Source organism: Pagrus pagrus (assembly GCF_965226575.1).
Source record: "Pagrus pagrus genome assembly, chromosome: 2".
In the NCBI taxonomy this organism is placed as follows: Eukaryota; Metazoa; Chordata; class Actinopteri; order Spariformes; family Sparidae; genus Pagrus; species Pagrus pagrus.
In genome coordinates this window covers 21,948,746-21,971,689 of record NC_140186.1, presented here as the reverse complement: position 1 = coordinate 21,971,689, position 22,944 = coordinate 21,948,746, and the positions used below count along the sequence as shown (strand labels likewise).

The 22,944-nt window shown below is 38.9% G+C and overlaps 1 protein-coding gene across 1 annotated transcript in view; it reads left to right on the top strand.

The window, feature by feature from the left end:
* LOC311250787 (dolichyl-diphosphooligosaccharide--protein glycosyltransferase subunit TUSC3) overlaps positions 1-22,944 on the top strand; it is a 75,255-nt gene that overhangs the window by 16,365 nt on the left and 35,946 nt on the right. The window contains exons 2-3 of the mRNA XM_084342835.1: positions 14,775-14,944; positions 21,334-21,451. Of these exons, the coding sequence (XP_084198961.1) occupies positions 14,775-14,944; positions 21,334-21,451 (288 nt within the window). The remainder of the gene's footprint in view (positions 1-14,774; positions 14,945-21,333; positions 21,452-22,944) is intronic.

The following is a 22,944-nucleotide window of genomic DNA, read 5'->3' as shown; positions in this document are numbered from 1 at the left end:
AATTGATCAGTAATTATGCACACAGATTTTTCTGACAAAAAAGGTGGTGCATCATCTGGTATCTTCACATGCTGCGCCCCCCTGCTGCCTTTGCAATCACTGCCACCACAGGCTAATTAGAACATTCTGTGATTGGACAAAATGACACTAAGATTTTTAAACTTACTTTGATTTACAGGGTGCTTAAATGGTAAATATTAAAACACAAACAGAATTGCTAAAAGCCATTGCTTTACCTGCCAACCTGAGTTTTCTTTGTTTATTCCATGCAGCTGGAGCTTTAAGCCCTGTAATGACTGAATGTCAGTTATTTCAGACTGAGTCTCATACAGCGATGAAATCGGCAGCTTTGCTATCACTGTAAACTCTTCAGCAACATCAACAGATAAACACAGACACTCACTCACCTCATCACCTCAGTAAGGAATCTTAAAGCATCAAATTGGGTTGCAAAATTGTTTCTCAACACCTTCAACAAGCCCATCGTAATTTCACTTATCACTAAAGCAGAGGAGTGGGGCAAGTTAAGTCATGAAAGGAAGTGAGTCATTTTGTGTTGACGCACAGTAGCAAATATATTAATAATTTTAAATACCAACATTTTCAATCTTTGTGCTTTGGGAATGTCGTCTCGATTCAAACTGGTAAAATCCACGTGTCGTCATTACGCATCGTTTCAGTCAAAGTGATGTTGCGCAGCTGTTTTGATTTACTCAAATTGAGTCATCAGAGAGGTAACTTGAATCCACATCCTGATACTGTATGACGTTTAACAGTTTTTGGGGGACTGTGGTACATAATTGGCTGCTCTGTTATAATTCCTTCATTTTCTATCAATGAAGACATTCTCTGCTGTCTTTCCTGCGAGAGAAGTAAATTTACTGTGAAAACATGGCAAAGCTGTTTTGAATCTCTCACTGATTTAAAAAGAAGTTTTTCTCAGTTGATACCCCCACACATGGTATGCAGTTAAAGCTTAGCCTGATTCTGACTGCAGGTAGAAATAAACAAGCAAAGTGAGAGAAGGGTCTTTGAACTATGGCTGACAGATCATGTCTTTAATGAGGAGCCTGATTTGCAATGATTGTTGCAACCCTTGTTTCAACTGAGCAACTGGTGGTCACTCCCCTTCCCAGCTGTTCAGATTATTGACCTGCCAATTAGTCTCACCAGCCGAGCTCAGAGCAGGGTATGATTAGTGCAACCAGCTCACCATCTCCCCTGTGAGACTGACACCACTTTGCAGTTGGCGGTAAGACAGCTGTAGTGTTGCTGGGCTAGAAGAAGTAACATTGCTGTTATCACAGCCCATAAGGCTGCATTCAGAGTACTTGGACAGGGGGTAAAGCTTTAATGCATGCATTTCTTTCCAGGCAATAAAACAAGAAAGGTTTTGGACAGCAGCTTTTCTCTAGTGGCTTTATTGCCAGCTCATTCTGAAATGAGCTCTTTAGTCAGTGTGCCAGCCCATTCAAGTCTAACTGCTTATCAAACCAAGGTTGTGCTGTGATAAAATGTCAGTGCAAGTGTCTGGTGGTCATTACATAAGATGTTTACAGGATGTCATATTGTACAGTGTCTATGTATGAACAAAAATCTTAACAAAAGTTTGTGCAGTGTGAATTCTATAGATCAGCCTTCACAAAGCAGCAGTATTCATATTATCCTCCTTATGATACATTTTTGCAATTTATTGCTCATCAAATATAACTTTTATGCTTGTCAGACCTACTTTATCACAACAAATTGCACACCTTACCTGAGGTACAATTCTAATTTTAGGCAACAGTATGAGTAATCAGTGTTTCCTTTTTGCATAAGTTAGTAATACCTTCTCTCTGTGGGGGAGAGCACACTCTACTGTGTGAGTCATTGAACTAATGTAGCACTTTGCATCAGACCAAAAGCTTAAGACTTGGGCAGTAAGTTATAGCTTCCATTAAAATTACTAAAAATACACCTTGTTTGCAACTAAGTGTATGTAGATATTTATATATTTAACTAACTTTTCAGGAAAAGCTTAAGAGGGTCACAAAAAGGAAAGACAAACACACAGTGAAGCATAGACACATAAAAACTATAAAATACGATTAATAATCATGGTACTTGCCATGAAGTACCATTTAATCTTTAGATCCTGTGTTAAAGTTTGCATGACTATAAATGTAAAATGATCTGTAGTATTTACAAAGCAGCTGTCCTCCTGTTTTCTCTTTAAGCCTAATGTTGTAACATATTGTTTATAAGAAATAGCTAATCCCACTGAACTCTGCTCATAGTAGTATGCATTATATTTACCTAGGTTGAATTTCTATTTTAAGATAACCCATGTGGGTGGTTAGTGTTTTCTTTTCACAATAAAGTCAGGTATATATGTTGTATTTTTGGAGATATTTATAAGAAGTGCCTTGAAAAGCTGCTGTTCTTCTCTGTGTAATAGGTCTAGTGAGACTGAATGCTCACCTAAGCAGAAGCGAATAACAAATGTGAATGGCTTATAAGGCTAATTAGGAGCACATTAAGCTCACAGTTATTAGGCACTAATACTAGTGTTAGCTTCCAAAGGCTAATGAGGTAGCATACTAGGCCAATTACACTTGTATTTCTAATATGCTTATACGTGCATTGTGCGCTTGGCCCTGACTTTGACCATTAAAAATAATGACTGCAGGCAGATCGGCTCAGTCTGCATGCCAGGCAGGTGTGTAAAGTAAAAGGACTAAGAGAAAGAAGAGTAAATGGAGGGTTTAGAGCTAAAGGTCACATAATAGTGACATGCAGCACACCTGGGAAGCAGAAAAGAGGAGGTCATCTGACCTGGTAGTCCGATAGGCTTGTGCATTCTTGACCTTTAGTGAGTCCAAACCCCTTACTTACATATTCTCTCCATCATTTATTATACACATAAGCTGTTGCCACCTTCGTGTCTCTTCGTTTCTTCTCACCTTACACTATTTTTTTTAACACCAATTATTGTTGATGTTACAGTACTGCAGGCAACTGAAGTGAATTCAGGTCAGTCCACCCTGTACTCTGTACCCGGAAACAAGGATGTGACAATACGGGCTATTTTGAATTTTGTTTTTGATTGGAGAAGGCTCCCCGGTGGTTAGCAAAGGATGATTATTGAAAATGAGAAGGTAGAGGTTTAGAAATGTGTTTGCTGTTGTGACAAAATGTATTTTCTAAAGTGAGCCTCTCATATGTGAAATTTTTGTTACGTTTGGATACCTGCAACATAGCCTTCACGAAAGCAACTGTGATCGGAGGCTGTGAAGTGGGAAATATAAAACAGGGATGATGGGTACATGATGTCACCGGCAATAAAAACCCAAATTTAGCTTAGAGTGTCTTGACTACCAAGTTGTTGATAGAGATGAGATGCTGTTTGGTTACAATCAGATGGGAAGAAAACAAACAAACTGATTAGCACTGTAATACGCTCATTCAGGTAATATGTGTTGAATTACTGCAGTACTGAGGTAATGCTTGCCCAAGTCTAACCTCAAAACTCATATTTCATTCTTCACTCAAGAGAGTGATTTTCAATTCTCTGTCAAGTCTCAAGTTTCAACTCTCTCAAGTATCAAGTCTCTTTGTAATTGTAAAATGGAAGCGGACAGCAGAGGATATTACTGGGAAAACGTCTGCAAGATCTGTTATTATATTTAGGAGAAAATATATTTCATAGCATAATGGATTTATAGATGAAGCCCAGTGGAGGCCATCTAAGAGGGGTGTCTGCTTCCTCTTCTTTTCCTTCTAGCTGGTTGCTTCTTTCACTTTCATTTCTACCATGTGATCTTGGACTTGGCTAAACGTGAACTTTGACCTTGTTAATGTGATTGTAACTTTCCTCCTGGTCTTCGCCCTTGAAACTTTGGCCTTATTAATCTCTCCACCTTGTTCTTATTTCTAGGCCTGTCACAATAACTAAATTTTGTTGGTCGATAAATTGTTGAAACAATTGCAATAAATGATATTATTGTCATTTTAAGACCATTTAATTACACTGACAATATAATAGCACATGATAATGCCAGTTTACTCTTTATTTAGACTTTGGAAATGGCATGGGAAACAAATATGAATACATCCTAAATATATAAAACACACAAAAAAACAACCAAAACACTCCATAAATTGTGAAAAGAAAAAAAAAAAAAGAAAATGCTTAGGTGCTGTGTTCAGGTATTATAAGTGAAGTAAACACCGTCCGAGTTAGTTGGGCATCATGTTGACTAAAATATTTGTGACTTTCTTGTGTAACAAACATACATGTGAACAACAATATTGAGGTCAGCAAAAATGATCCAGGCCATGCACAGTACAATCATTAAGTCAGAAAGATATGTACAAGAAGTCGATAAAGTAATTATCTAAATATCTATTTCTGTCTTTTGCAATTAAAGGGTGTCTTATGCTAATGATACCCTTTTTACAAACACACACACACACACACACACACACACACACACACACACACATACTGGCAAACAGACCGAAAACCTTTGAATGTCCTTGAGTAAATTTCTCTTCCTAATTTGATGTGAAATGGATTAAGAAAGTTGTGGAGATGTGTGAGGGCATCAAGCATCAAGCTGTACCACTTTTTCTGGTTTCTCTGCAGTGCATAATTAAACCTTGAGACCACCCACAGCTGAACTGTGCTACCAAAACCACTAAGCAAGTGGAATGCAAAATTTGGACTCTTTATGCCTGAACCATTTGATCACGAAACACACACACACACACACACACACACACACACACACACACTTAGTGGAGGCTGATGAACACCCTGCGCACATCCACATTGAGGGTTCGACCCTAAACATGCAGAGTCTTGAATTTGTGTGATTACTCAAGCCCGGAGTGGCAAGTTGATAAAAGTTTGTTCTTTTACTTAAGCCCACTTCAGAGTAAGAGGGAGAGTGAGCTGAAATAAAGATAATAAGGCACGGAAAGACTTGATGGTACCATGTCCCCTACATTGTGATGAATTAGCTATGTGTCGGGGAGATGAAGGAGCCCACATATTCGCTTTGTGTTCCTTTCAAATTCAAGAGAATGGCTCTTTGCTGCAACCGACTCATCTCCAGGGCTTCACTTATGTCCTTTTCCTTTTTTAAAGATCCACATACATTTTTCTTGATTTCTAAAGTTGGTTTTGATTGTTTTGTTCCTTCCTTTTGCCAAGGACAGCAAAGTATGATGCTGGTTATGCTGTGTGTGCTTTCTAAAGTGAGATTGTTAGTTTTGATCTGAATTAGAAAGGTTTCTCTTTATAGTCAGCTATCTTTCCACATAAAGGGACATTTTGTAATATGTCATTTTCTGGGGTTAAAGTCAATTCATCTCATAATTGTGTTTCCATTGCAAGAACCATGTGGAGCAGTTGGAAGGCTTTACTAGATTCTTACCTGCTTCCTTCGAACTATAGATGGTGCCGATCGTGACAGAAAAAAGCCTTTTTTTTTTACCTCCCTACCATGCATATCCTGGCCAGCCCCTCAAGGAATTTGAAATACTTTTTTTTCTAATTCCTGTGACGCAATCCTTTATTACATTTTCACCTGATGTTGACTGCTAAAGCCCCCCCCCCCCCCCCCCCCCAAAACAAATATAAATCCTAGAGGAAACTAATTTACACACAGATTTGTTTTGCCAGATAATCATTCGCTCCCTTTATAACATGCTTTTGGCTACTAGAAAAAGTAAGGGAATTATTTTTTGTTTGTTTGTTTTGGGATTATTACAGAAATGTAATAGTGATGCTTGTCCAGTTGTTGGTGCCAAGGCAAACATTGGGTATGTGACAGCGCTGAGGCTGTAGACACACTGCACACTGTGTATTGTGCTAATCAGCCTTCACTACAACAGGCATAAAAACTTGTCCACATTTCTGCATTGATAAACATCTTTGAAATACTATATGGTATTGATCTTGAGCTTGAATTAAATTATAGAAATTAAAGTCATAAACTGTCACACACTAATGTAATCTTTGCCCTGTAGCCAGTGGCAAAAGCATTAACCCTGTGTTGATATTGATATAAATGTGCAGCCATCATCAGGTTTACTCTTGTACGATATTGCCAGCCTAAAATATTGTTTGGTATGCTTACAATCCCCAGCCTGAAACAATAAGATTAGCTGCATATCAGTGTTACATCACCAAATTCTGTCTTTCTCTGTCTCAACTGCTGCGTCTCATTTATTTTTAAACAACATTTTTTTTGGTTTGTTTTTTTAACCCTTTTCTTTCTCTGATCCTTTCTGTATTGCCTCTTGTTTTCTCTCTTGGTCTCTCTCTCTCTAACCCAGGTGATTTTCCTCCTTTCTCCTTCCTTCCTCACCCCCTGTCTTCCTCCTATTTTTTCATTTACTTTCCTCTCCTCCCTCTATCCCTCCATCTCTTGGCTTTATTGCAGGGAGCAGTACAGTCACCATATGCTCCCTGAGTGCTTGCGTTGCCTCCCTATTGTTTTTACAGTAGGACTGGCCCCTTGCCCTGTGTCCACCCCCAGTTTTTATTGGGATGCTTTTATAACAAAATCAAACTGCACAGATGCCCCATAAACCCAATTGGAGCTTTCTGCTTCCCCTGAGAAATGATATCAGCAAGATTTGGAAAAGAAAAATAATAAAGGGGAAAGGGGGGTTAGTGGAGGTCAAGCAGAGTGACTAAACAATTAGCTTTGGCATTCTGCTTGTGTTTTGTGACTGATGTAAAGTGTAACTAGAATAAATTACACTCATGGTTCAAACATCTGGGCTAACTGGTGTTACAGTGCATTGTTATAATATTCTACCATATGTTTGACTGGGGAACGTAAATGTGTTCTTTATTTATCTTGCTCTGGCTCTACAAATTAGGGCTGCAACTATCAATTTTTTCCATTATTGGGAAACAATAACAATTTCCTAGAGCCCAAGGTGACATCTTCATCTTCTTGGAAAATTACCGAAACAATTTATCGATTTTCATAACAGTAGGTGACTTATTGTTGAAGCTGTACTGTAGATCCAAATAACCAATTAAACCTGAACTGGGGTATCCACATTCTATTTAAGAGCAATCCCACGGAGAAAAAGTAGTTTTACATGATTTTTTAAGAGCTCAAAACCCTCCTCAGTATAGACAATTCTGTAGTCTTGATTTAGCCGTCATGGTCTTAATTGAGTTTTCCTACAGTATAATGTGATGTCATTGTCGTGAGAATGAAACCTAGCCACCCACAGCTACATACATACTGTATTTTTATCAATTTCACATGCTATTTCAGCTTCAAAATTATCGCAAGATATCCTCCTAACTCCTCTGAAAAAGTTTAAAAGTTAACTTAATGAAACTTGCAGACATCCTGAACCAACAAACACAAAAGACTTAGACAGGCGCCCTTGGGAAAGGAAATGACAGAAGATTTAAAATGTCACACCATGTGCCTGCAAGGTTTAGATAGACGCTGTAATCTGTAAGCAAAAGAAGAAAAAAAAAGAAAATCTTTAGATATTCTATAAGCATCACGGAGAGACACACAACCGCTGGCACTAATGGGGGGAAAGATATAACTAAAATAAAATCACTGGAGGTTGATGGATGTGAAGACATGTGGACAAAGGCAGGGGAAAAATACATTTATTTGAGTAATTGTTATTAGACAGATAAGCTGACAAATCCCCTCCCCCAACCCCGCCACTGACAAGTCACGGTATTTTTGGGAATCGCAGATTATGGGCTGACAGATACAGAGCTGCAATATGAAAGTACATTGGTTTGATTCAGTGGAGGTGAGAAACGGAAACAATAGGACTGACAGGCAAACTGACTCAAACAGATACACTATCAAAATGTGTGATGGCATATGTGTTTAATATCACACCGAATCAAGTGTTCTTTTCCATCCTTTATTCACAGGATTTTGCTCATTTTCTCCAGTGGTCTGTGTGTATATGTATATGTTTACTTGCAAACAAACAAATTAAAGCAAAAAGCATGTTACTGTTACAATAATTGGTGTGGAAGGGTCTGTGTTGCTCCTTGTGCTGCTCTGCTGAGTTGTCCAACATCTTTACTGCTCTGTCACCTCTCATGAACCCCTTCTTCCTCCATGCATCGCTTCGCTTCTTCTGCCTCATTTGCTTTCCTCCTCATGGACTCCTCAGTTCCTTCTCATCTTATTCATTGCTATATCTGGAACTGTTTTCTTCAACCAATATGTTTATTTATCCTCGATTCTAACCTCACAGTTATCTTACTATCCCCCCTTTTTAATTATTCCCTTCTGTCCCTGTTATAATAATAATATTAATAGAAAATAATTTAAAAGCATCCTACTTATGAGGAATGTTGCCTCTCCTTCCCTTTCATTTGTTCTGCCCTCCTGAGTTCCCTTTGAGCAGGTGTTCGTGTATGTAAGTATTTTCAATTTAACTCGACACAGTAAGTCCCAAAGTCATCATAAGGACACTATGATTAGCATAAATTGACTTGCAATTTTTTGTTGCTTTTTACAAAGGGCAGTGTACTTGTGTGTGTGTGTGTGTGTGTGTGTGTGTGTGGGTGTGAATGCACGTGTGTGAGAGAGTGGGTGAGAGATGAGTCTTTGTTCGTTGTTATACGAAGCCAATTTCCAGTAATCCCCCTTTCAATGGGAGAATTGGAGGAAGCTTGATGGCCAAAGCCGAGACCCATTCACTTACAATAGACCTCTGTTTAGACCGCTCAGAGCAAGGGATTGTGGATTGAACAAATGCTGTTGGCTTTTCATGAGGAAGGTTCACAGATCAAACCCTTCCCTGGCTGGGGAAATCATGGCTGTCCCCATCCAGTCCCTACAAAACACTTGAAGGTACACTGTGGGGGGGTTTCTACACTAATCTCACTGTAGAGCAATGTTGCAATTAGTGCTCCGGGCTGATCCACATTTCCGACACGGTCCTGAAACACAATTTAAACCAAATGTAAACATCCCAAAATCAAAATGTTGTTTCTTTACTTTGTTGTTATCAGTTGTTTGTTCAAGTACTTTTACCTCCAAACTGTACTCAAGTGAAGTGCTTCAGTACATTTATTTTTTGTAAACTTGTTGTGTTTTCACAAACACAATGCAGGAAACTGCTGTCCCCAACTGCCATGAGCTAACTGCTTAGTTAGTTGCTAACTAGCTGTCCTGGATTTGATGTTCACAATGCGGTGTCATCAGGGAAAAAAGATATTGTGTGCCCCCTGTCAATAATGAGTTTACTGCATCTATTCAGATTCTAATGCATCACACTTTTGCAAAGGTCTTGCGCTGAGTAGCCAGCCACTTTCTGAAACTAACACTGTGGAGAGATGGATATCCATGATAACAACATAAGACGACTCGCTCTGCTGCAGTCAGCGCTCGGTTGGGTTTGTCATTTTCAAAGCGATAGTTATACACACTCATACTCCCAGAGGTGTCCTAGTAAAGATCTTTGTTCGTCACAAACACATTTTCTATCATCCACATGGTAAAAGAAGAAAGTTCTGAGCATATTATGTCACAGTTTATTTTCGAAAACTTCCTCTTGGGTGGGGAGCACCGTGAACCTCCCCTCCTCTTGTTATGCCATGGTCATGGGAGGGCGTAACATGGAATGATCACCAAAAGTCATTTCCTGTCACAAACTTTTTAGAATGTTCTCAAAAAGAGGAAAATAAATGACAGTTTGCTGTCCAGTACACTTGAGATGGCAAAGAGTTTCCTTGGCAGTGTTTTCTTTCATACAGGCAGTGAAAAATCAAATGGCACAATACAGATTTACACCCGGTAGTTTCTCTAAAGTGAAGATTACACAGTCTGGACTGAGAGGTCATTCAAAACAACTTGAATTTGGAGAAGTGATTTGACCACCTCTGTCAAGCTGCCTGGCTGCTGTGGACTCGATCGCATCATCTCTGTACCAATACTAAAAGAAGTTCCTTAATTCTAAGTAGTCCTTGTCTTCCTTTGCAGCACTTCTTTCATAGTTTTAAGGGCCTTTCCCGCTCTGATGGCTTATGAGATTTTATGTGGTTAATTTATTCTGTGTTTTGGACTAGTATCTGTAGTGATGTTTTACATACTGCTGAGTACATCTTAATTTTTTAAATTTAAAAGGGAAACAGGATTAAGTAAAGGAGAAGATTGGGATGTATCAGGATGGGCCTTTTTTGTCTGCCCTGGCTTCAGGCTGTTCAGCTTTTAAAATACTTATTTGATTAGTAATTATTTGGTTGAGCAACTCACCTGAAAGACAAACCAGCTAACCACATGGCTTCCTGCTTAACCAACTGATTCTTTGAGTGAGTGACTGGCAGGACCTCACCGATCTACCAATTAGCTAATTTGTTAGCTAAATAATTAATTAACTGACTGACCGGTTAGCCAACTGGCTGAGGGCGTGATCATTTATCCGACGGTTTTCCGGCAGATTGACTGGCTGGCAGAGTAACGGTTTGATTAAAAAACTGTCTGGCTGATAAACTAACCATCCTCTATCATGCCCTCCATAACCTCTGACTGTGTGGTCATCAGTGTATGAGTGAGCTCTGCCTTAAACTGTATGTGTCATCTTCCAATCTCTTTTCTCTCCCTTCATTATTTCCTTTTCTTCTCTCTGCTTGTTGGCCTTCTTCCTATCAGTTATTTTTTCTTTTCCTCCCCTTCTCCATGGAGAGTTGGTGTAAGATCTCTTAATATCAGTTTGTGGATGCTCTGATAGTGTGAAAGTTTTTCTTTGAAAGTCATTTAATTTATTTAGTCCTTTATTCTTTATTTAGCCACCTTATCCAGCTCTTAGCTCGCAGTAATGACTTGGCATTGCTACAAACGTGGAAATGACAGGGAGCTGGTGAAAAGAAGATGATAGGAAAATTAAGGATAAAACAAAAACAGGAGAAACAACAATTACAGATTAAGTGGAAAATGGTCATAATGAAAAAATCGAATGAGAGGAAACAGGGGAAACAGATAGTGATTTAGACCTCATTTCAGTGTTACTGACATAGTCTGCTGCTTACCCTGTGACTTATTTTGTGTGCGTGTGTGTGTGAGAGAGAGAGAGAGCAAGAGGTTATGACATTCACAGAAAATCAGATGGATAAAGCAGGATATCTGCAAACCATTTGTGCATTTTACTCACATACAGTACACAAAAGTGCAGACACACAGGCAGGTACACAGACATATATGCACATACACACACCCTAGATGTGATTCATTTTAATGCCCTCTGTGCTCAGTGGGGTAGAAAATAAATGTTTTAATGGTCCTGGGCTGGAGTGCTTATGTGTTATACATGTTTTTGTGGTGGGTCAGGTAAAGTAGGGAGCCATAACACTGATGTGTGGGAGTCACTTGAAGGTCTAACATAAGGTATTTAAATAGCTCTGTGCAGGCAGTGCTCCTTAGAAGAGTTTTTAACTACTTTGTAGTTTAGAGGCATCATTTTGTCTGAATACAGACAGTAATGATTCCTGTGAACTCTCAAATAGTGGCTGTGTTCAGCCCAACTGAAGCGTGAACAAGGCCTTTAATTTGAGGCAGTCTTTTATTATTATTGGCAGGTCTTTTATTTCTAATTCCCTGTTTATTTTATTTTATTTTTTAAGGCAAATTATACTGAGAAGCCTTCTTTTCTTCATGTTTACCTGTTGTAATGGTAAAACCGGCCAGCTAATTCAGTGTTCCTGACACATTATTTTAAAGAGCGTTGATAGGATTCTCTATTTTGAGACCCCTCAAATGACAGTATTCTCCTTTTCCAGCTGCCCTTCTCTCCATTGTTTTTCCAGCACCGACATCATCTCTTACACTTTGCTCACAAGTAGTACTTCTTTCTGTTTTCAAAACTGTTGTTTGTGTGTGTGTCTGTGTGTGTGTGCGTGCAGAACATGAGTAGGGCAGTGCATCATTACTGCCAGTGTGATTGGCATCTAGGACTGACAGATCTCCTTTTGAGGCCGAGTGCACACGGGCAAACACTTGGTAAATAAATTAAAGACAAAAAAAGCAAAGGTGTACAAGTAGCTCTTTGTACCTTCACTGGATGTGCACTCCCTTCTCTGTGTGTTGTACCCTTTGTGCTGTGTTGCTTAGTGAATCTCCACCCTCATTATACATGGCCCATTAGTGTGTGTTGTCAGAAGTGAACAAGCAACACAGCAGAAACACATGCCATACCACTGTCTATCTTTCTCTGTCTGTCTCACTCTCGTCTTCCACTTTTCCATTTTTGTCCAGAGAACTTTCATTTTCTCTTCTCTGTGTCTGCAGCCAAGCTCATGACCTAATATGTGTGTTTGTATGTGTGTGTGAGAGAGAGAGAGATTTTGTGTCTGATTAGCAGTAGCAGTGAGACGCAGTGCTTAATTATTTAGCTACTGTCTACTTGATCCAGTACTCGCGCACTACTGGGGAGAAAGAGGGATGGAGTGGAAGAGACAGAAAGTTACTGTTTACATTGAGAGGCCTTGGTTGCATGCAGTGTAAGCATGCGCTAACACTTATAGTTGGTGTAAATTGACTGCAGATTGGGAAGACATTTTTCAAAGAGTGCAACCACAACACCACTCCACTCCGCACTGCTACACTTCAGCCCTGCATCAGATGCCCCTTTGCCCAGAGACTTGCAAGCATATGTGGGCTGAGAGAGAGAATGATGTACAGTAGTTGGGGACGTCAGCAGGCTCAGCTGGCTATACATTGTAATAATACATTTAGAAGTAAAAAATAAAATGGGCACAGCTATGTTAGTCACTTGTCCAGCAAAATAGAGTGTGCTCAGCATCGAGGCCTTTTTTAAATGTTTAATGTAGGATTTTGTGATTCAAGCATAAAACATGCAGAACATGCACAGATAATATGCTTTGACAAACCATTAGGCAAAGTTATTCCTATGACATTTTCTAAACTGTGTTTTTATATGTGTACACCGACGGCAGTGGCACGCCTACTGCATTAATTCTGATTCAACAAGGGGTGCATCTTTTTTGTATTACCTGTTCCCATTCACAGCATGGCCATGGTTTAAAGAGGAACTGGTTAAAAGAGGGTTATTAAAAAACATTTATCAATTTTTATTTACATTTATGTGTTAAAGATGCAGACGTGGAAGGACTAAAAGCCTTTAATGAAAAATGCATGACAAATCATCAGCATAAATTTAATGCAGTCAAGTTCACACACACACACACACACACACACACACACACACACACACACACACACACACACACACAAAATAAGAACAACAGTTTTATGGTGTAAATTGAAACATGCTTCCCATACAGATTTGTTGCTGTATAGAGGTTGGAAAACAACAAGTGTTTCATCAGCAGTCTGAGTATTTCATCACTCATCAGTTCAGAGCTCAAGTTTGGCAGAGATGATGCTGGTAGGAACGAAGCAGTGTCCTGCTGAGAACTTACTGACACGGTCTCACAGTAGATTTACAGCCAAACCCAACAACACATAGCACAAGGAGACTAATGCACACACACACACTTGCACAAAGCCACACTGAAACATTAGTGTACTCCATCATATGAGTTTGCTAATATAAGCATTTCAGCTTCATGAACCTTGCAAAGGCACTAGCTGGTGTGTTTGTGTACACGTGTATGCTGTGTGTTGTTTATCTTCAGCGTTGTGTTCCCACGCCAACTCTGTTGTGACCTTTTCGCTAAGTCGGACCAGGTTTAATCAACAGCAGACTCGTAAAATTCACACTGGCTTTTCTGTGCTACACACACACCTCAACTGCCTAGTCAGGGCTCATATTCTGTAAATAATGGTTAGGTTTGCTGTATTCCAGATCCTTTGCATCCCATTAGTCAAAACAGGCCAGAAGTCAAACCTATTAAAATTTAGATTTAGCAACTAGCATCCAGCAACACCTTGCTGTGTCTCAACATCAGACTTTCAAGTATATACTGTAAGGCTCCTGTCTAGTCAAGGAATGACTGGAATCTCGGATAACTTTAGCGACTAAGATTTTGATGTATTCTATATAGAAGCTGGATGATACCAGGGGATTGTACAAATATATGTTTTTCATTCAGGAGTTGGTCAGAATGTCTTTGCAACTTTTCTATACTGTCACTTTACTCTTTATGCTTTCTTCCCCCAGAAGACCGTAAAGCTGTGTTTGTATAATTATTGCGATCTGTTTTTTTAAAAGTAGTGTAAAGCCTTTTTGTGGCTCCAGAGGAAGCTGCTGGTAATCTGATATCTGATTTCCTCCAGTGATTTCCTCATTATTCTTCCTTTTCAAAACCTAACACCTACATTACCCATAATGCAACCTAGCCAATAGTGACATCACTAGAGGCACTTTTATGAATATGCTGTAGTACTCGCCAAGACCTGTAAACACAGTTTAATATGTGTAAAATTGGATGAGTCAGCCTTAAAGTAAAAAACACAATATAGAAATACTCTGTTACAAGTAAAAGACCTGCATTAAGAAGTAGAGATGAAAAAATACAAAATGTAAAAAAATTCTCATTATGCAAAATGGCACCATAAAGAGTGTTATTATGCATATCATTGTATTTTTATTACTAAAGAGTTGAAGTACAAAGTAGCAGAAAAAGCACAAGTATCGCCAAAGTATGTAACTGAACTGGAAAAATTAAAGAAATTAAAATGACTTGTAATCAGCATTGTTGAACTCACAGGAATAATGTTTCTGTTTGAATGTGAATGTCCTAATGGGATGCATTGTCCTCTCTCTGCCCTTTTCCTTGTCTGTGTGCTCAGAATCTGCTGTCAGAGAAGGTTGACCAGATGATGGAGTGGTCCTCTCGGCGTTCGGTCGTCCGGATGAACGGGGACAAGTTCCGTCGCTTTGTCAAGGCCCCACCCAGGAACTACTCTGTCATCGTCATGTTCACTGCCCTGCAGCCTCAAAGGCAGTGTTCTGTCTGCAGGTATGTGTACACACAGACACACTCAAGACCAGTGCACCTGGTGTGGGCCGCAATCTGGCATAACTCTGTGTTTTCCCTCTGTTGCCTGTGATTCTCATGTCCTCAAGTTTACTCGCTGCATGGAAGTTCACCTACAGTAAAAAAGTCTGAGCTATCAAGTCACATGCGCACACACACAAACAGGCTCACACAGGCCTAGATGTCCTCATCTGATAATTCACGTACCCTCCTTCCTTATATAGACCTGCCCACCTTAGGAAACACAGAAAACAGCATTATATAACAAGAACCTGTGGGTCACGTTGACATTTGTATCAAAGGGACTCCAGCCAGATATACTACCAAAGGGGAATGAATAAATTCAACGGATAAGGCCACCTAGACCTACTTACCCACTTGCAACCTAAAAGCCATTAATGCACGAGGATATTTTCCAAAAAATCTCAAAAGTGAGCTTTAAATTGGATTTTTCTTTGACAAAATCTGACTCGTAGAAGCAATTGCAACGCAGCAAGGTCAAGCACTATCCCAAAATGCTAATACAAGATTAGAAGTAAATTTTTTGTTCAGAATTTAAATTAATTTGCATTTTAAATCTAATAACTTTAACGTCCCGACAACCATTATTTCAGGACCATGGACAGCTCTGCACACAACACTGGCTTTCTAAAGAGAGAGGACTCCTGGCACCATCCATAGCTCTGAAAGCTGCTTTGGATCAGTCAGTACAATAAGAAACAATAAAACAACTACACTGCCTTCTTTTTAATCTAAATAATACCATTGGGTTTCCAACAAGGAAAAACTACTGAAAAGAATACTGCAGCACGACGAGCGGACATATGAATAGGAATACGTGCAAAAATGTGCTGTCATTCAGATGTACTCAAGTTTTTATTGTGGACATTGTCGTATACCTGTATGTGTTGACAATATGCAGACACCACACACTACACCTCATATAACGGTGAAAATTAACAGAAGCCGCTATCTGGATTGCATACAGCATGTACATAAAAGGAACCAATTTTATGCACAAATCAAATCAATTTCATTTATAAAGCCCAAACAATCACAATCACATTGCCTCAGTTGGCTTTACCTGTACAGTGAACAACATCCTCTGTCCTTAGACCCTCGATTCGAGTGAGGAAAAACTTGCCATATTGAGGAAAAAAAAACTTTTAACGGGTAAAAAAAAAAAAAAAGATGGAAGAAACCTCAGGAAGAGCCACAGAGGAGGGATCCCTCTCCCAGGACGGACAGACATGCAATAGATGTCACATGTACAGAACAGAACAACAAAATCACAGTTTACAACCTACATTATTAGTCTTAAAATGCTTTTCTCAGGTTATCTGAATTGCCTGCACGGTTATTCTTTGTGGCTGCATTTTCCTTGCCTAGCTGTGATTGTTTGTCCTTTCATTTTTTGCTGTTGATATGTTGATATTTATACTTTTGTAAAGTGTTCTGTAACCTTGAATGGGCGAAGAGAAGAAAAAAGAGAGTGCCAAAGAGGCATTGTTATCTAGCATAAATCTTGCTAGACAGGATAGACAGACACTAGATATAGTAACTCATAGGATAACATGACATTTGTGTGGGTTGTTTAATCCTGTATCAAAAGAAATTGGAAACCAGTCTTGTGACTCGTTTGGGTAAGAAAAATGATATGTCATGTTGCCTGATTGGCATTCTAGTTTGAGGAATTTATAATTACTTGATTTTGTCAGGTAAAGCTGCACCTTTTTGTCTGTGTAGTATAAACCAGGTGGTTGACTTATATCCCTGTGTCTTAGGGGACATCCAGCGAGTTGATGAAATCAACATTGACCTTCTCCATCCTGACCCTGTAACTCTAATCAGTCACTATCCTACTTCATCAGTCACTTGATTAAATAACATATTCATCACTCATATCAGCAGCCCTCAGCATCTTCTCTCTCTCTCTCTCTCTCTCTCTCTCTCTGTATGTCTCTTTCTCTTGGTCTTTTTTCTTCATAAAATATCTTTTTAATTATGCTTTTAGTAGTAACACAACACACATATAAATATAGTCTCTTTTTAGTTCCCTTCCATTGCTATGTTCTTAAATTCGCATTCAAATTTTGCTTTAGCTGCATAATTACATAAATGAATGCCAAAGCAGTTTATATAAGGTTCACTTACTAACACACACACTCTTACCTCTTCTCACCATTTGCTGTGGGCTGACCCTTGAAAATATGCATACACACACAAACACATGCTCACACACAAGAACTAAATCTAGACTAATTATTTCTATTAAATTGCCAGATGCGTGCATTGACGTTAATCAGCTCTCATTCACCCTTGCTTTAGTATCGTTATAGCTTCTTCTTCTCTGTTGTTTCTTTCTTTGCATTTCCCCAGGAATTTTCTTATTAACATTAGCGATAGCATCACATCATTAGAAACACAGAGTGAGAGAGAGATTTAGAGTACGAGGGGGTGACCTGAGCATCTGTGTTTAGAGGACTGTCAGGCAGTGAAAAAGACGGCTAATCACTGGGGTCCTCACTCACACATACTATATAGTATAGTATAGTAAGTGGGTTTTTAAGTAATCATTGCTTTCACACTAGATAAGAGACAAAATGAGCTATTATCAAAGATGTCAGTCTTGGCACTAAACCTATAGTCACTCACTTTTTAAGCCTGCCAATGGTCTGTATTTTCACACAATGCATTGAGGCGCAAATGATAGTCAAGCGAAGCAGGGCTGCAAGGAATGACTGGCAGAAGCCCTTTTCACACAGAGACTCCGCATTATCGGTGCAGCGAAGTCTCAACATTTCTCTGCCATTGTTTGTTCACACTGAACCAAGAAGCTCATACAGCACGCCGGCGCTGCGGATCCGAAAGAGGCGTGACGATACACATCATGACCTTAAGATTAGTGTGGTTTGTTTCATCTTGTTTTCCCCGGTGTCCACCTGTTAATCTAAACATGTATCCGCCGACTGTTTATAATCATATGGATGCAGTTATAATGTGTTGTGATTGAGATCCTGACCAACCATGCATCGTGCAAAGTGTCAAAGAGAAGATATTACATAATCCCCATCAGTAAACAGGACGCTGTCCGAGTCTCTCACTTGCGGGGAGGGATGCTGTTTTCTGGGGGAAAGTTCACTGAAGTCTTGGTCGGGAGGGCTGACAGTCGTGGTGATTTTTTTTCAATACAAGTTGCCAGAGACACTACCAGTTACCAAATCACTATTGTTTGGTCCTGTAACGTTGCTTTGTGGGTTGAAGTGGGGACATTTCTCTTTTATTTGATGAGTAAAGGATCTGTTTAGCTGTCAGCCTGTGAACACCATCAGACCGACACACCCCTGATCCGCGCCTCCGGCCTTTTCATTCACACAGACGCTGGATTGCCTCTACTGTGGCTCTGAGACTACCTCCGGAGGCGCATCAGAGCCGCAGCGAAACTGTCCCCCCTCTCCACATCTATAAATTTCACACAGACAGCGATGCGAAGAATCGGTACATGATTCCCGCACTGAAAGGGCAGTGTGAATGGGGCTAGTGATACAACAGTTCAGACACAGCTAAGGCTTAACCCCCAGAAATAAAATATAGTTTTATGCTGAATGAAACTGTGGATGAAACTGGCTTCTCTTTTATAGGAAAGATAAATTCTCTTCATATTTCTTAACTTAGGTTACACTTGGTAGATTTGTCAGTGGCCATAAATGATTCCTAATCATTGTTGTTTGGTAACCGCCAACAAGAAAACTGGAGTAAGCAGTCTTCCCTATTCTCCTATTTCATTTTTCATTTTTTATTTATTTACTTTGGCTCCTTTACCTCGGCAGAGAAAGGCTACTCACCCCCATTTTTTTTTTTTATATATATATTTTTTCATTTTAAAAGAATGCGGCTCAGGTTCAGCTTAATAATTCTTGTGTTTAGGTTTGCCAGCAAATATTTTCAACTGTTTTCTGGGAAAAAAATGAAATACAGCTGTAGCATTTCCATTGATTATGTCAGATGTACAGATTCTGCTTTTCTTTGCTCACATAAAAATAACATGAATCACATCAGGTGAATTTTTGACCATACCATACCATACCAACAATCACAAACATACTATATGCAAATTAATTCAATTAACACTTCAGAATAAACACAATATCATTGACAATAGTAACAAAAAACTATCATGTCTTATTGTTTTATTGTGTACAACAAAACACAAAGACAAAACAGAAAACACCGAAGGGAAGTTTAAAAACAGAAACACAGCAGCGTACAGTTTACCTACAGCAACACCTACTGCTAATATACAATTTCTGTAAGAGCAAAGATGTCATGCTAAAAAATTAAATATTAATGTTCACCGCAGTCTATAGCATATTCACTACCAGACCTTGAAAAATAAATAATTTAAAAGCGTTTTTGTAATTTTTTAATTATTTAAATCCCTAGCTTGTTGTGCTGCTTAATTTATGTTACTGTGGTGAGGCAGACATGGAGACTGATATTAGATTTAAATTGTTAGTTTTCATACTCGAATCAGATGTGACACAAAAAAACAGAAATATTGATATCACGTCATCGTTTAAGGTGTTTACCTATGCACTCAAACACTATGTATAACTATAGTTTTAGAATTTAAACTTAAGTTTAAATCGTCCTTTAAACTTAAATTTAAAAATTAACCCAGGTATATATGATTGAAGTGTCTCATGAAACAAAATTGATTTCACAAATTGGTTTAACATCTTCACATAATTTCTTTATTTTGTTTCATCAGTTTATTGTTTTTGCAATATGATGATATTTATTAATAAAATAAGAAAAGTTATCATTTGGACAGCTGCCAGATGCTAAGTAAACAATAAATATAATAAATAAATAACAAAGACTATCAGGATAGTTATTACCACATCTCAGTGACACCTTGACAACTCCAGCAAAGTCGTGTTCACAAACATAAATGAGCACCACTGTAATCCCTGACAGTCTGCTGGCCTGAGTTTCAACTTCATCTGTGCTGACTGTTTAAAACGGTAGACACTTCAAAGGGACCATCCTAACATTAGCTGCAAAGATAACAATGTAACATCACCGCGCATAACACATCTTGACAGACAATTTACCATTAATTAAAGCCAACACAAGGAGCGGTTGACGTAAGACACAATGTCAAAGTGAAGATGAGCAGCAGGAAATGACATTTAGCTAAAGTCAGAAACAATAGACAGAGAGGAGAGAAAATAGACTGCTTCTCGGCTTTAAGTGTTTATCTTGTCATGTAGAAGGGGGATAAGGTGAGATACTGGTTAAAATTACACCTTCATCAGGCTACGTTTTAAGGAAATTAAAATAAAACAAATGAGGTTCTAAAAAGAGAGAAATTAAAATGCATCATCTTCCCATGTCATGAAGACCATTATGGAATGAAGAGGGAGACGGTGCCGAGGATCTAGAGTATTTTCTTTTCTTCTGCCTTCATCGTCTCTCTTTCTCCCTTTTCTGAATCTGCATCCTTTTAGAGTCCGGTGCAATCTCTTTTACTTTGGACCTTTGCTTACTCCATCTTTTTTTACCCTATCTTTGACTCTACCTTTTGTTTTTGAGGTCACTGGTTGTGTTTTTTGTGTGCTATTGTTTTTTTTTTGCCCCCTTATTTCCTCTTCATGAATAAATGCATTAATTTCGTCCTTTGTGCTGTGCCTCTACCCATAGCTTGTCAGAATCAAAATAATGCCTTCTAGGGGATAAAGAGCAGGTTAATAATTGGAGAAAAGCTGAAAAGTCAATGTAAACCAAGTATTTGTAAAAACAGACTCAGAAGGAGAGCGAAATTATTGACAATGTAAACAAGACATTGTGAATACACAACATTTTTCTCTTTTAGCTGTTCCTTTTTGTTAGCAATACTTGCATCACCTGTGTTTAGGTTTGTAAAACATGATACAAAAAGAATCAGTGATTGTTAATAAGGACTCAATACAATCTTAAAGAACGTTCTGCTGAAGTGATAAAAATTATACTAGTGAAAATATAAAATTCTTCAGAAGGCAGGTCCACTATTTTTAGCGATCAATCGATTTTTTTACTCAAATATTGGTTCTACGGAACATGAGAATCCACATTCTCACTGATGGGGGAACCCAGTTTCAGTTAGGTTCTTTAGGGTTATTGTCTATGGGAAAATAGTCCTCATTAACACAACTGTGGCAATATAGGTCTGAAATTATGTTTAATTATTTGTGACCTTTGACTTAAGTGATATCTGCTGTACCTGGGGTACTTGAGTTGTGTATTTGAGACAAAGCAAGTGTTTCACAGTATCTGACATTTTTTCTGTTCGGTTCATTCCTTCAATCTTTTTCATTACCATCTTACAGGCAGGCGAATGAGGAGTACCAGGTCCTGGCTAACTCGTGGCGTTACTCATCTGCATTTTCCAACAAGCTCTTCTTCACGGTAGTGGACTACGATGAGGGAGCCGACGTTTTCCAACAGGTACTGTATCAAGTTATTTCCTGTACTATCAATACTAAATAGATTCACCCTAGTGCAAGTTGCACCATACATGCTTTCTTTTTCCTCCTCCGTACCTCCCCCATCCCTCTGCTTGCACATAACACCCGTTTTCTCTCTGGGATTATGTGAGTCCCTCACCAGAACCCAAACCAAGGCTGTAATAAAACACATTGACACAATAGTGCTACTGCAGTAGCTTGACTTTAAAATCAGTGGGCTTCTAATTTAGTAAATAATCCAGGTGTTACAAGGAAGATTGATATGCCAAAGTAAAAAAGACCTAGAAAATAAAAAATAATGGACACCAACAGCTAATTGCCATTAAGCTAGTGTTGGATTCCAACTTTAGACAGTAAAACTCGAGGGAAAAAACCAAGGGATTTCTATGTCCTTTTCTGAGCTCTCAAAGAAATTGGACCTACCTAACTCCCACCTATATGGCTTTTTTCAGATCAGACATTTTATTCGGGATCAGAACCCCAAATTCCCTAGTCTTCCCCCGGAAACTCTGGTAGACTCTTTACTGGCTCTTGATCCTGAAAAAAGTTGGCCAATTTCTAGCATTTATAGTCTCATCAATTCTACTATTGATTGCCCAGCGTCCGGCCCCAAAGATTCTTGGGAGCGAGAGCTCGGAACTACGCTACCTGATGATTATTGGCAACAAGTCTTACGGTTGGTTCACTCCTCTTCAATATGTGCGAGGCACAGCCTTCTCCAGTGTAAAGTTGTGCACAAGGTTCACTACACTAATTTGAGGCTATCTTGTATTTACCTCAATGTAACTGACTTATGTAATAGGTGCAAACAGTCTCCAGCCGACCATTCCCATATGTTCTGGTTCTGTCCCATTCTTGCCACATTCTAGTCCGAAATCTTCAAAACCATTAGCATAGCATACAATACTACTATCACTCCTGAACCTTTCTTGGCCTTATTTGGTGCCCCCTTGCACTCTATCACCACTAAAGTCATGCAGACTGTTATGGCCTTTACAACCCTGTTGGCCAGGCGACTCATACTTCTTAATTGGAAACATGCTCAACCTCCATCTCACAACAGGTGGGTGAAAGAGCTGTTATTGTCCATTGGACTTGAAAAGCGTAGAGTTTCCCTCAATAGCTCCTTAAACTCATTTGAAGGGACTTGGAGACCTCTCTTAAGTCATATTGAATCCTTGACATCTCTTTTTCTTTTGCTTTGCGTATGTATTTATTGTATGTATTCTGTATTGTTAATGTGACATTAAGGGATATTTATTCTATGTGGGAGGGATAAAAAGATAAAGGAAAAATGGTCAGAATGGAAGTTGTCTCTGCCACATTGCGTTGTTATGTTTTTGCCTGTGAAATTGCTTCCAATAAAGAAAACCTTAGATAAACAGGAAATTTTAAACAATGCATACAGAAAAATGCAATGACACAAAACATCCTGCAGTAGCACAAAAAAAGGAAGAATACAAAAAGGGCAGG